The sequence below is a fragment of the Cherax quadricarinatus genome, chromosome 30, assembly GCF_038502225.1.
Source record: "Cherax quadricarinatus isolate ZL_2023a chromosome 30, ASM3850222v1, whole genome shotgun sequence".
NCBI classification, from domain to species: domain Eukaryota; kingdom Metazoa; phylum Arthropoda; class Malacostraca; order Decapoda; family Parastacidae; genus Cherax; species Cherax quadricarinatus.
In genome coordinates this window covers 11,394,887-11,409,230 of record NC_091321.1, presented here as the reverse complement: position 1 = coordinate 11,409,230, position 14,344 = coordinate 11,394,887, and the positions used below count along the sequence as shown (strand labels likewise).

Below are 14,344 nucleotides of genomic sequence, written 5' to 3'. Positions count from 1 at the left end.
TTGGACACATATTGGACGGTGACGTCATTTGTTTACTCTCGAACATCAGCAAAAATCGAAAATTTCCGCTACATCTGAGCTCAATTTCAAGGTCCTCTTCATTGTGAAACCGATCAAAATTATCTCTATTTCTGTAGTATATCTTCCATTCTATCAAATGAGACCAAGAAAACGAGAATACAATCATAAATACTATACGAAAATACGCCTCAAAGTCAATGTTTTAATCCAAAAACACAGTGTTTTTTCTCAATATGCACTGCATGCTGCAGGATTTTTTTTATGCTGCACACACTGACCACACAGACCCATTCTCTCAAACATGGGCCTACCAGCTTTCTCCCGTTTGATTTGAAGCCGCTAGAATTTTGGCGTATTAACACATCAAAAACACTGAAGCCGTATGGAAGTATAATATTTCCAGCATTCTAATGAATGTACGAAAAAATTATTAAAAAAGGAGGAACTTAAAAACAGGAATATTAAGGAAATAAACTTGTTAATACAGTCATTCACACATTAGCCATAAAACTTACATGTAATGTACGTATACCAAGAGGATGCAGAAGAAATTATAATTTCTTAAAAAATGAAAAATAAGACAAACCTTTGGCAAAGTCTCTAAAAACATTTCTAACATGGCAGCCTCTTTGTACTCCTTCTGTGCTTCAGCCTTTTGTTGCATGATGAGAGCTTCAGCCCTGGCCTTGGCTTCCACAGCATAAGCTTCAGCTTCACCCTTGACTCGAATTGCTTCAGCTTCAGCTTCAGCTTCCAGCATGGTCTTGTTGCGAGCAGCTTCAGCCAGCTTCTCCAGCCTGATGTACAGGGAAAACTGTTTGTGATTTTTGCCAATAATTTTTAAACTTCAAAAACCTTCAATTTTTCATATGGTGTGATCTTTTGAATAAATAAAACTTTTTCTCAATTTGAACTTTGAAAAGATTAAATAAAATGCTCACCACTGCATAAACAATATCCAGATTTCTCATTTTAGCTGCAACATATTAAATTGGATACAGAATTATTTTCAATATAATTACCTGACTTCTGCAAATATGGTGCTACTTATTCATATTGAAAAATAAAAATAGTCTGAAACATTGATTAATGCAGTCTTGTACTTAAAATCTTGATTGCTCTTATTATATTTTTAAAATTATGATGCATATGTATTATAATAAAGTTAACCCCCAGTGTAATCATCTGGAGATGCCTGTCATTTCCAAAAATATATTAATAAGGTGTTATAGTAATATTTACTTGAACTTCTCAGAGTCTGCTGGCTGCTTTATAGTAGCCTGCAGCTCTTTCTCACGACGCTGAATTTCCTGTTCCTGGATGAGAATCTCTTGAGCTCTCTCTATCACCTGTAAGGCAGATTCACCATATTACTACATGCCCTGTTTCTCTGCTATCTATTACACATTTTTAATATTGCTTCCTATTGGTATACTGCACTACTACTTTTATAGCAGGATTCAGATTTTGGCCTCACAATATACAGTGGTATCCCGAGTTTCGAACTGCTCCCAACTCAACCAATTATGTAAGTGTGTTATTGTAAGTGCTTTTGTAAGTGTATTTTTGGGGGTCTGAAACGGACTAATCTAATTTATATTATTCCTTATGGGAACAAATTCATTTGGTAACAGCACTCGAACAGCCTTCTGGAAAGAAGAACGTTCGAAACTCGGGGTACCACTGTACAGTATTAAGATTCATAAAACGCTGTAATTAATGCTACAGATTTAATTATATTGCTTAAGGCTTGTAAGATAAAACTTAGACCCCAATTTTTTTGTAGAAGTGCTCACTGGTAAGTGAACAGGTGGTAATTAATTTACGTTGCCAAATTCTAAAGCCCATGTGGCCATTCTTTTGATGAATTTTAGTCAAGCACATGGAAAATGCAAACAACAATGGGATTCATTAATTCAAAATACAGATTTTAAACTGCTAGTGTCAATTTAGAGGTGAAGCTGAGATGCACAATGAGTTCAGAAATTCAGCCTACATTTTTGCAACTTGTCAGACAAAAAAATCATCAAATTTTGCATTATATTTTCTCAAATAAAAAATTAAGTTTTACTGAAAGAATATATAGAGTATACTGCCAAAACTATTATGAGGATAACTATGCATCTGAGCAAGTGTTTAATGTTGATGAGTCAGGACTGGTGTAAAAGATGCCTTCTAGAGCTTACATTAGCATGCAAGTACAAAATGACTTTCAGGGACGTTTAAAGTCACCTGTGTGCTAATATAACAGGTGACTTTAAATGAAGACCCATGCTTGTTTATCACTCAAAGAATTCCTGTGCATTAAAACAGAAAGATAAATCAATTTGCCTGTTATCTGGTGGCCAAACCAATCAACATGGATAACAGAGGATTTATTTGTTGACTGATTCAGGCATCATTTTATTCCTTAAGTCGTGTTCTATAGGCACCACAAGAAACTCACATTCATGATTCTCCTGATTCTTGATAATTCCTGTGCTCATCCTGACCAGTTGCACGATCTGAATCCAAAGGTTTAGAGTTTTTTAACCACTAAATATGACATCCCTGAAACAACCACTGGACCAAGGTGTAATAAAGCCATTAAAATGTATCTACACATGTAGTGGTGCAGAAACTGCTTGCAGCAATGGACTATGATTCAGAGATTAAGAGTGCCAGAGTTCTGGCACAAATTCAACACTGCAGATGCCTTACCCCACATCAAAGGTGCATAGGATAATGTGCTGAAATCAACAATAAATGCAGGCTTGAGAAATTTATGGCCTAATGTGATGAATAATTTCACAGGATTTCACTCAGTTGAGAGTCAAGTCAAGGAAATTGTTCAGCTGGCAAGAAGTTTGCTTTGAAGACATACAGCCAGAAGACATCAACAAACTATTGGAAGATGATGAGGAAGAAAAATTTGGAGCACATGTTGGCAGAGCTGAATGCTCAGACAGAAGGGGCTCGGAGAGTTGAAGAGGATGAGGAAAAAGAGCCTGCAGAGAAACAGTTAACACTTCAAACAATTATGTGAGCAGTTCCATGTTGCTGCTAAACTTGCAAACTTTTTTGCTGAAGAGGATCCTGACACATCTAGAGGTGCAACTCTGAAATGGATGTTGAACCAAGAAATGATGTCCTACTGTCAGCTGTATAAAGTACTGGCGGGTAAAACAGAGATGCATGACGCAATACTTCACACCTCCCTTAAGTAACAGCTTTGTGGTTTCGAACTTGGCCCACAAACCTCCAGCCATCCACTTCAGCTAGCAAACCCCAGCTCTCTACTTCATTTGCCTCATCCGCCAAGGCCCAGTAGGGCCACGCCATGCCTCTCCACTCCACTGAAGTTAAGCCACCTAAGCAACTACAACCAAGATTTAAGGAAAGTGTCTTCCCATTGCTTGACTTTTTTTATATTAGGCTAAGCTAAATCTTGTATTATATAGTATTATAATAACATGCTTTAATGTACCCAAAACATTTGCTTGCCTTTTATAATCAATGTACAATACCTAATTTATTATTTTATGCAAGTTGTGCATTCACAAGAAAAGTTGTTTGATGGAACGTAACATATTTTTTCCTTAAGGTATTCACTCCCTCTCTTGCATTTTCACAGCTCCATTTTTCTCAAACATATCTTGCACCGGCAGGCCGGACTTTGAGTCCTGGAGATGGGAAGTACAGTGCCTGCACTCTGAAGGAGGGGTGTTAATGTTGCAGTTTAAAAACTGTAGTGTAAAGCACCCTTCTGGCAAGACAGTGATGGAGTGAATGATGGAGAAAGTTTTTCTTTTTCGGGCCACCCTGCCTTGGTGGGAATCGGCCAGTGTGATAATAAAAAAAAATATATAATATCTTGCACGAAATGTAGTTGTCTTCTGTACACAAGTTATTTTTATTGTAATCTATAATACAATAAAAATAACTTTTTATGTAACAATACTTTACTTAAGTTACCAAAGAACCATTAAATAAAATATTGGGTTAAATATTAAAATATTCTGTACAGCATTAATTAAAAGAAAAGGCTAATTTATACATTTGTTAACTACTCATTTAACAAGATTTTTAAAATAATTACTAAAGAGACTTTGTACACACAAAAGTTTCTGATTCCCTTTACCTTAATTTGCATTTGCTCTTCCTTAATCTTCTGACGGGTCTTAGCAGCTTGAAGTTCATAAGCAAGTTCTGCTTCAGCTTTCTAAAAAAAAAAAAAAAAAAAAAAAAAAAAAAAAAAAAAAAAAAAAAAAAAAAAAAAATAAAAAAAATTAAAAAGTATACATAGATATTTCTGGCATTTGAAAAAATCCTTATACACTTTGTATACAAAGCCTCATTTAGATTATGTTGTGCAGTTCTGGTCACTGCATTACAGAATGGACATAAATGCGCCAGAAAACATACAGAGAAAGATAGCAAAGATAATCCCATGTATCAGACATCTTTCCTAAAAAGATTCTCTGGAAAGGGATAAAATTAGGGAGGATATGGTTACAACAGTGTAAAAATTATAGGGGAATAAGTCTGTTGAGTATACAGTGGAGCCCTGGATTTCACACGCACTGGATAACAGACTTCTCGGATTTCAGACACTTTTTTGTGTGAAATTTTGCTTCACATTTCGGACCTTGTCCCGGGAATCGCATGTATCAGACACATCCACCCGCCGGAACACCGCTTCAGTCTGGCTCTGTAACTGGTTGAGTGAGCATTCATCCGAAACATTTTGCAATTTTTGTGCTTGTTTATTGATTGTGACTGCGAAATAAGCCACCATGGGCCCAAACAAAGTTACTAGTGCCAGCCCTTTGGTAAAGGGCTGAGAGAGAGGGCAGAATGTGCCTTCTTCAGTGATTCTACAATATGTACATTATTAAAGCAGCAGTAGTCGATAAAGGCTATAGTGCCAGCAGCGATAAAGTGTAGCATTAACCCTTTGGGGGTTTCAGCCGTACTAGTACGGCTTATGCCCCAGGGTTTTTGACGTACTAGTGTGCCTAAATTCTAGCGCCCTCAAATCTAGTGAGAGAAAGCTGGTAGGCCTACATGTGAAAGAATGAGTCTATGTGGTCAGTGTGCGCAGTATAAAAAAAATCCTGCAGCACACAGTGCGTAATGAGAAAAAAAAACTTTGACCGTGTTTTTCGAATAAAACAGCAACTTTGCACTGTATTTTCGTGTGGTATTTATTGCTGTATTCTAGTTTTCTTGGTGTCATTTTATAGAATGGAAGACATATTACAGAAATTGAGATGATTTTGACTGGCTTTACAATGAAAAGTACCTTGAAATTGAGCTCAAAGTAGCAGAAATGTTTGATTTTTACCAAAGTTCGAAAGTAAACAAATCATGCCAAGCGTCCAATATACGTCAACTGGTGAGTCTAATATTCTTTCACAAGTGCGCTGATATTATTTATACCATTTCTACACTAATGCAGCAGTCTGCTTAACAGTAAATCTTATATTTGTTTGTAAGAAAAAAATTCAAAGTGGAAAGCCAAAGAAATATAAGAGGGGCCAGGGGATGTGACTAACAAACAGAGAACTTGTTATTTTAGTGCCAGGAATGTCTTTCTTGTTTATTCTGGACCCTATTCGGAAATTGGCATCTTTTGAAATTTGTGTGAAATTGGCAAAATTGCTAAATTCTGACCACTTTATTGGATAATTGCAATTGGTAAATGGGTGGTTTCTTGTACTCATTCGATAGAAAAAATGGAGTTCTAGCGAAATAGTTATGATTTTTGTCGACTAGTACACTGGAATTGGCCGAAAATAGGGCTCAAAGTGGGCAAAATCGCCAATGCATAAACATCGTCGAGACCACTAACTTCGCAAGAGCATAATTCCGTAAGTTTTCCATCAAATTTCATACTTTTGGTGTCATTATGATCGGGAAAAGGTTCTCTATCTTTTCATAAGAAATTTTTTTTTTTTTTTTAAATTTTGGTGACCCTGAGAACAAGTCTCTGAGAGGGCCTGGTGACCCCCAAAGGGTTAACAGTGTAGCAAGTAAGTTAAGCAATAGACAAAAAGGATGACACAAAACTCCTCTAATGTTGTTGGAGGTATACAGGGCCACTGACAACAAATTTGCCACCCTGCATATCTTCCACCACCCTAAACCAATGCCAGCATTTCCTCCAAGGTAAGTGTAAATATTTCTTATTTATAAAGTGTAAATATTTCTTATTTATAAATTAACCCTTTGAGGGTCGACAGGCCCTCTCCTAAACTTGTTCTCAGGGTCAAAAATCTTTTGAGAAAAAAAAAAAAAAAAAAAAAAAAAAAAAAAAAAAAAAAAAAAAAAAAAAAAAAAAAAAAAAAAAAAAAAAAAAAAAAAAAAAATTATGGAATGATAGAAAATCTTTTCCCGGTCATAATGACACCAAAAGTATGAAATTTGATGGAAAACTTACGGAATTATGCTCTTGCGAAGTTAGCGGTCTCGACAATGTTTACACATCGGCGATTTCACCCACTTTGAGCCCTATTTTCAGCCAATTCCAATGTACCAGTCAACAAAAATCATAACTATTTTGCCAGAACTCCATTTGTTCTATCGAATGAGTACAGGAAACCACCCATTTACCGATATCAACTATCCAATAAAGTCAGAAATTGACAATTTTGCCAATTTCACACAAATTTCGTAAGATGCCAATTTCCAAATAGGGTCCAGAATAAACAAGACAGACATTCTTGGCACTAAAATAACATTTCCTCTGTTCATTAGTCATGTCCCCAGGCCCCTGTTATATTTCTTTTGCTATCCACTTTGAATTTTTATTCTCATAAAAAATAGAAGATTTACTGTTATGCAGACTACTGCATTAGTGTAGAAATGGTATACATAATATCAGCGCACTTGTGAAAGAATATCAGATTCAACAGTTGACGTGTATTGGACTCGTGACACAATTTATTCACTTTTGAACAATGGCAAAAATCAAACATTTCTGCTACTCTAAGCTCAATTTCAAGGTACTTTTCATTGTGAAACCAATAAAAATCATCTCAATTTCTGTAATACATCTTTCATTCTATAAAATGAGACCAGGAAAACAAGAATACAACTATAAATACCATACGAAAATACACTGCAAAGTTGCTGTTTTAAACCAAAAACCACGGTCGGAGTTTTTTTTCTCATTTTGCACTGTGTGCTGCAGGATTTTTTTTTATACCATGCACACTGACCACATAGACCCATTATTTCATATGTAGGCCTACCAGCTTTCTCTCGCTAGATTTGAAGGCGGTAGAATTTACCTGTACTAGTACGGCACCAACCCTGGCGTGCAAGTCATACTAGTTCAACACCGACCCTGAAAGGGTTAAAGTGTAAATCTTTCTTATTTATAAATTACGTACATTGTTTCAATGATAATAGTGGTGGTGGCCTCTACTGCCGCCACCACCACTATATGTATGGCTTATGCTGTCAGTGGCCCTGATAAACCCAACACCACCACCACTCCTTACATACGTAATGACATATTTTATTCATTCTGAAGTATATATCATGTTTCTATTTTATTAATATTGTTTATGTCATATTAGATGAATTGTGATAGATAAATAAGCCTTAGAGTTGATATTAGTGCATCATAATTAAGTATTTTGTCCTGTCTCCAAACAAACTCTCCTCCCAACAAGAGTCTTCAATAAAGGTATGTAATAGTGATTTAAATGTTCATTTATCCATTTCATTAGTGCTTTATATTTATTTCCCTTTGTTTTCTGTATGTAAAACAATAGTTGTTCTTTAAACAATGTATTTTTTGTTAATATTTTTGTGTGTCTGAAATGGATTAATTGTATTTACATTATTTCTTATGGGAAATATTACTTTGGTTTTAGCACAATTTGGATTTAGAATGACCTGGAATGGAATAAGTACAAAATCCGGGGTTCCACTGTACCTGGTAAAGTGCATGATAGAGTTATTATTGAAAGACTTAATAGTAGGAGAGAGAGCAGGACAGCAGATGAACAAGGAAACTTTAGGAAGGGTAGGGGTGTATAGACCAAGTGTTTGCAGTGAAACATATAGGTGAACAGTATTTAGGTAAGGGTAAAGAGGTTTTTGTGGCATTTATGGATTTGGAAAAGGCGTATAAGGTGGATAGGGGAGCAATGTGGCAGATGCTGCTAATGTATGGAATAGGAGGTAGATTATTAAAAGCAGCGAAGAGTCTTTACGTGGATAATGAGGCTCAGGTTAGAGTATGCAGGAGAGAGAAAGATTATTTCCCAGTAAAAGTAGGCCTTAGACAGGGATGTGTGATGCGAGGAGTGTTAGCAAGAGGTGTGGAGTTAAAAGATAAAGAACCTAACACAAAGTGGGAATTGTCACAGTTGCTCTTTGCTGAAGACACTGTTTTTGGGAGATTCTGAAGAGATGTTGCAGAGGCTGGTGGATGAATTTGGTAGAGGCTTGGACTTCCAGCAAGCATGCGTGAGCGTATTTGATAGGAGTGAATGGAGAAATATGGTTTTTAATACTTGACATGCTGTTGGAGTATGAGCAAAGTAACATTTATGAAGGGATTCAGGGAAACCAGCAGACTGGACTTCAGTCCTGGAGATGGGAAGTAGAGTGTCTGCACTCTGAAGAAGGGGTGTTAATGTTGCAGTTTTATAACTGTAGTGTAAAGCACCCCTCTGGCAAGACAGCGATGGAGTGAATGATGATGAAAGTTTTTCTTTTTCGGGCCACCCTGCCTTGGTGGGAATCGGCCGATGTGTTAATAAAAAAAAAAAAAAAATAGACAAACCAATTTTTCCAGGACTAAATCCCCTCCTGCTTTAACATAGGTGATTTAATCCCATGACACATTTAAATTAATGCCATTTGATATTGTAATTGGTAGTACTGTTGTTCTAAGACAAGTAACAGCGAACAAAGCATACTTATAAAGACAACTTGCCTTTGCCTGAACTTCCATATCATATGTGGCTTTCTTCAATTCAAAGTCTCGTTGAGCCTTGGCAATTTCAGTATCGTTTATGTATTTAGCTGCCATACGTTCTTCCTCAGCAATTGCTTCTTTGATCTGTGAGTCCCTTGTTGCTTCTGCTTCACCTATACGTGCATCTCTCTTCACTTCAGCAGTACGGGCCATACCCAGAGCATCTAAGTATCCCTAGCAATAAAAAATGAACAGGTAAAGAGAGAGATTAGTTCAAGTGTAAATCACATTTCTCAGACATATTGTACAGTACATATATTACACGCTGTACTACAAACAGCCTCTCCTCACTTAACGATGGAGTTCCGTTCCTAAAACCACATTCGTAAACAAATTCGTCACTAAGTGAGGAGCATACTATAGTGGTAGTGAGTTTGTGTCAACTATCTTTGGTATTGTTCTAATATCACCTTTACACCATTTATAACATTTTTAGTATATTTTAAATGTTTATATAGTGTATTATATATTGTATTAAAAAGAATAGGGGAAATCAACTCTAATATACATTATTTAGGTATGCATACTAGTCACAGAGCCCGTCGTATGAACGAGTCATCTGTAAATGTGTACAGTGGACCCTCGTTTTTCGTAAGGCTTGAAAGTCGTAATTTAAAAAAATCTTAACGTTTTTTTCATCAAAACACTGACTCGTGAATTGTCGTTTGACTCGCAAATAGTTGTTCATCTGGGATGCATACACACAGCCCCGAGCCGCCTCACACTCCATTGCCAGCCAGTGTGTCATTATTTATCAGTGAGTGAGGAAGATCCCACAAGTTCATATGATACATTTCATGATATTCCATTCGTTTTAGTGCTTGCAACTGCTAAATAAGTCACCATGGCTCCAAAGAAAGATTCTAGTGCCAGCCCATTGGTAAAGAATATGAGAAACACATATAATTTAAGAAAAAGTTTGTAGAAAAATACGAAAGTGGTGGTGGTAGAGTGGTAGAAGTTGTGATAGTGGTAGAGGGTGGTAGCAGTTGTGATAGTGGTAGAGGGTGGTAGTGATGGTGGTAGAAGGTGGTAGTGGTTGTGATAGTGGTAAAGGGTGGTAGCGATGGTGGTAGAAGGTGGTAGTGGTTGTGATAGTGGTAGAGGGCAGTAGTGATAGTGGTAGAGGGCGGTAGTGATGGTGGTAGAAGGTGCCTTCTTCAGTGATTCAACGATTCTACTAACTCCTCCAATGTTGTTGGAGTTATATAGGGCTACAGAAAACACCGCCGCCTCAGCTGCTACTTCACCACCATTATGGACGGCTTATGCTCTCAGTGGCCCTTAACACCCAACAGCAACAACAGAACACCTCTTGTGACATACATAATGACTTATTACCACCACCACCACATTACCACCCTCTACTACCATCACTACCACTTTCTATCACTATCACAACTACTACCACCATCACTACCACCTTCCACCACAATCACTACCACCATTTACCCCTATCACAACCACTACCACCCTCTACCACCATCACTACCACCTTCCACCACAATCACTACCACCGTTTACCACTATCACAACCACCTTCTACCACTATCACAACTGCTACCACCCTCTACCACTATCACAACTGCTACCACCATCACTACCACTGTCTACCACTATCACAACCACTATCACTACCACCCTCTACCACTATCACAACTGCTAGCACCCTCTACCACTATCACAACTGCTAGCACCCTCTACCACTATCACAACTGCTACCAATCTACCACCACCGCCTTCGTATTTTTCTACAAACTTTTTCTTAAATTATACCTGTTTCTCACATTCTTTGCCAAAGGGCTGGCACTAGAAGCTTTCTTTGGAGACATGGTGACTTATTTAGCAGTTGCAAGCACTAAAACGAATGGAATATTATGAAATGTATTGTATGAACTAGTGGGATCATCCTCACTCATTGATAAACAATGGCAGACTGGCTGGGAATGAAGTGTGAGGCGGCTTGGGGCTGTGTGTACATATCCCAGACGAACGAGTATTTGTGAGTGAAACGACAATTCACAAGTCAATGTTTTGACGAAAATAACGTTACGATTTTCGAAAATTACGACTTTCGAGCCTTACGATTATCGAGGGTCCACTGTACTGTGCTACAAATTAAAAATTAATATATGAATAAACACAGAATAAGCTAACAACTGCACTGATCAATACTCACTCTAATGTTACGCAAATTGCTCTGCAAAAAGATTAGGACTAATCATCCCTACAAATTCGCGCGTTGGAGAGACGGGTAATTTCCTCGTCAAAACTGTGAATATGCAATGCAAAATTTAGTCTTCACGACTACATTATGTTTCAGAAACTGCATCTCTAATATGGTTAATACTGACATCTATAGGAAACAATGACCAAAAATAAAAAAAAAATCTGGTATTTGAAAGCCACTGAGAAAATAAACATTTGATGATCAAATCTATTTACTGGTTGCCTTCAATAAAACCTTGATAACCAAAATACTCAAATACAAAGCCCACGAATTTGTAACAATGACTCATGACAGTCATTTCAAAGGCATGTTCAGATAATTAATGCTAAACTATGTGCAGAAATCTGCAAGACATAATTTAATGGTGGATCTGTTGGACAACTCCAAGGAAGCTCCTACAGAACTGCAAGGAAAAATTCCAAATGAAAACATATACCAAATGAAGCCTGATAGATTTTTTTTTATTTTAGAACAAACTATTAATACTATAAGTCTCAAGCAACAACTATTATTTAAAGCACATACATTATAACTCGGTCATTATTAACATCCACAAGCAACCCAGTATACCTTGAACAATGTTCCTTTCCTGAATTCTTCAAAACTATGATGTACATATTGTATTTACTATTTACTTTATCTAATATCTATTAGTCTCTAGGCTTTAAATGAACTACTCCAGGCCTAATCCCTTAATTAAAATTCTCACTTCACTGATTTTTCATTTTACAGGGGATTTTTTTTTTTTTTTTTACCAGTAACAAAATTTCTCAAATATTAGCCTCATAGGTTACTAATGGTCATCATGACTATTTTGGGGAAAATACCAGGCCTCATTACTCTCAAATATCCATAACTCAGCTCCATTGTAACTTTCTTGATAATAAGGGTACCTGGTGTATACAGTATAATAAAACACATGCAGATTACATCAGCCTGCCCAGGTTGAAAATGGACAATGTGTTAAATAAAAAATATACCAGTTCCTATACATACATGGAATGTTTGCTAATATGTATGTACTGGGGGACAAAGTTACCCATCATACCACCCACAAAGGATTAACTAAGATTCTGCAACAAAAGAAAAGTTTTAAAGAAAATTTTGTATGGGTTGTGATTTTTGCGATTGAAAGAGGAAATTCTTCTAATAAGGCACCAGTTTATTTTCTAAAAAAATTGTAAAATTCAATAGGTATTTTGTAGGACAAACATTTCTTACTCTACAGTTTATTTTCTTACATGATCCTTATGGTCAATTTCTCAACTTTCTCTTTATCTACTTTTACTTCAGATCAGGTTAGGGTATATTACATAAACATATAATTTACTTTATAAAACTGGGATGCTTGAATGTGTGTGGATGTAGTGCGGATGACAAGAAACAGATGATTGCTGATGTTATGAATGAAAAGAAGTTGGATGTCCTGGCCCTAAGCGAAACAAAGCTGAAGGGTGTAGGGGAGTTTCGGTAGGGGGAAATAAATGGGATTAAATCTGGAGTATCTGAGAGAGTTAGAGCAAAGGAAGGGGTAGCAGTAATATTGAAGGATCAGTTACGGAAGGAGAAAAGAGAATATGAATGTGTAAATTCAAGGATTATGTGGATTAAAGTAAAGGTTGGATGCGAAAAGTGGGTCATAATAAGCGTGTATGCACCTGGAGAAGAGAGGAATGTAGAGGAGAGAGAGAGATTTTGGGAGATGTTAAGTGAATGTATAGGAACCTTTGAACCAAGTGAGAGAGTAATTGTGGTAGGGGACCTGAATGCTAAAGTAGGAGAAACTTTTAGAGAGGGTGTGGTAGGTAAGTTTGGGGTGCCAGGTGTAAATGATAATGGGAGCCCTTCGATTGAACTTTGTATAGAAAGGGGTTTAGTTATAGGTAATACATATTTTAAGAAAAAGAGGATAAATAAGTATACAAGATATGATGTAGGGCGAAATGACAGTAGTTTGTTGGATTATGTATTGGTAGATAAGACTGTTGAGTAGACTTCAGGATGCACATGTTTATAGAGGGGCCACAGATATATCAGATCACTTTCTAGTTGTAGCTACACTGAGAGTAAAAGGTAGATGGGATACAAGGAGAATAGAAGCATCAGGGAAGAGAGAGGTGAAGGTTTATAAACTAAAAGAGGAGGCAGTAAGGGTAAGATATAAACAGCTATTGGAGGATAGATGGGCTAATGAGAGCATAGGCAATGGGGTCGAAGAGGTATGGGGTAGGTTTAAAAATGTAGTGTTAGAGTGTTCAGCAGAAGTTTGTGGTTACAGGAAAGTGGGTGCGGGAGGGAAGAGGAGCGATTGGTGGAATGATGATGTAAAGAGAGTATTTTTTTTTTTTTTTTTTTTTTATTATCACACCGGCCGATTCCCACCAAGGCAGGGTGGCCCGAAAAAGAAAAACTTTCACCATCATTCACTCCATCACTGTCTTGCCAGAAGGGTGCTTTACACTACAGTTTTTAAACTGCAACATTAACACCCCTCCTTCAGAGTGCAGGCACTGTACTTCCCATCTCCAGGACTCAAGTCCGGCCTGCCGGTTTCCCTGAATCCCTTCATAAATGTTACTTTGCTCACACTCCAACAGCACGTCAAGTATTAAAAACCATTTGTCTCCATTCACTCCTATCAAACACGCTCACGCATGCCTGCTGGAAGTCCAAGCCCCTCGCACACAAAACCTCCTTTACCCCCTCCCTCCAACCCTTCCTAGGCCGACCCCTACCCCGCCTTCCTTCCACTACAGACTGATACACTCTTGAAGTCATTCTGTTTCGCTCCATTCTCTCTACATGTCCGAACCACCTCAACAACCCTTCCTCAGCCCTCTGGACAACAGTTTTGGTAATCCCGCACCTCCTCCTAACTTCCAAACTACGAATTCTCTGCATTATATTCACACCACACATTGCCCTCAGACATGACATCTCCACTGCCTCCAGCCTTCTCCTCGCTGCAACATTCATCACCCACGCTTCACACCCATATAAGAGCGTTGGTAAAACTATACTCTCATACATTCCCCTCTTTGCCTCCAAGGACAAAGTTCTTTGTCTCCACAGACTCCTAAGTGCACCACTCACTCTTTTTCCCTCATCAATTCTAT

At 37.4% G+C, this 14,344-nt stretch overlaps 1 protein-coding gene across 2 annotated transcripts in view; it reads right to left on the bottom strand.

The window, feature by feature from the left end:
- The window catches only part of Flo1 (flotillin-1), a 194,786-nt gene that overhangs the window by 58,034 nt on the left and 122,408 nt on the right, over positions 1-14,344 (bottom strand). For both annotated transcript variants that reach the window (XM_070089890.1, XM_070089891.1), the window contains 4 exons: positions 8,957-9,172; positions 4,142-4,222; positions 1,264-1,370; positions 608-818 (listed from right to left, as the gene is read on the bottom strand). In XM_070089890.1, the coding sequence (XP_069945991.1) occupies positions 608-818; positions 1,264-1,370; positions 4,142-4,222; positions 8,957-9,172 (615 nt within the window). The remainder of the gene's footprint in view (positions 1-607; positions 819-1,263; positions 1,371-4,141; positions 4,223-8,956; positions 9,173-14,344) is intronic.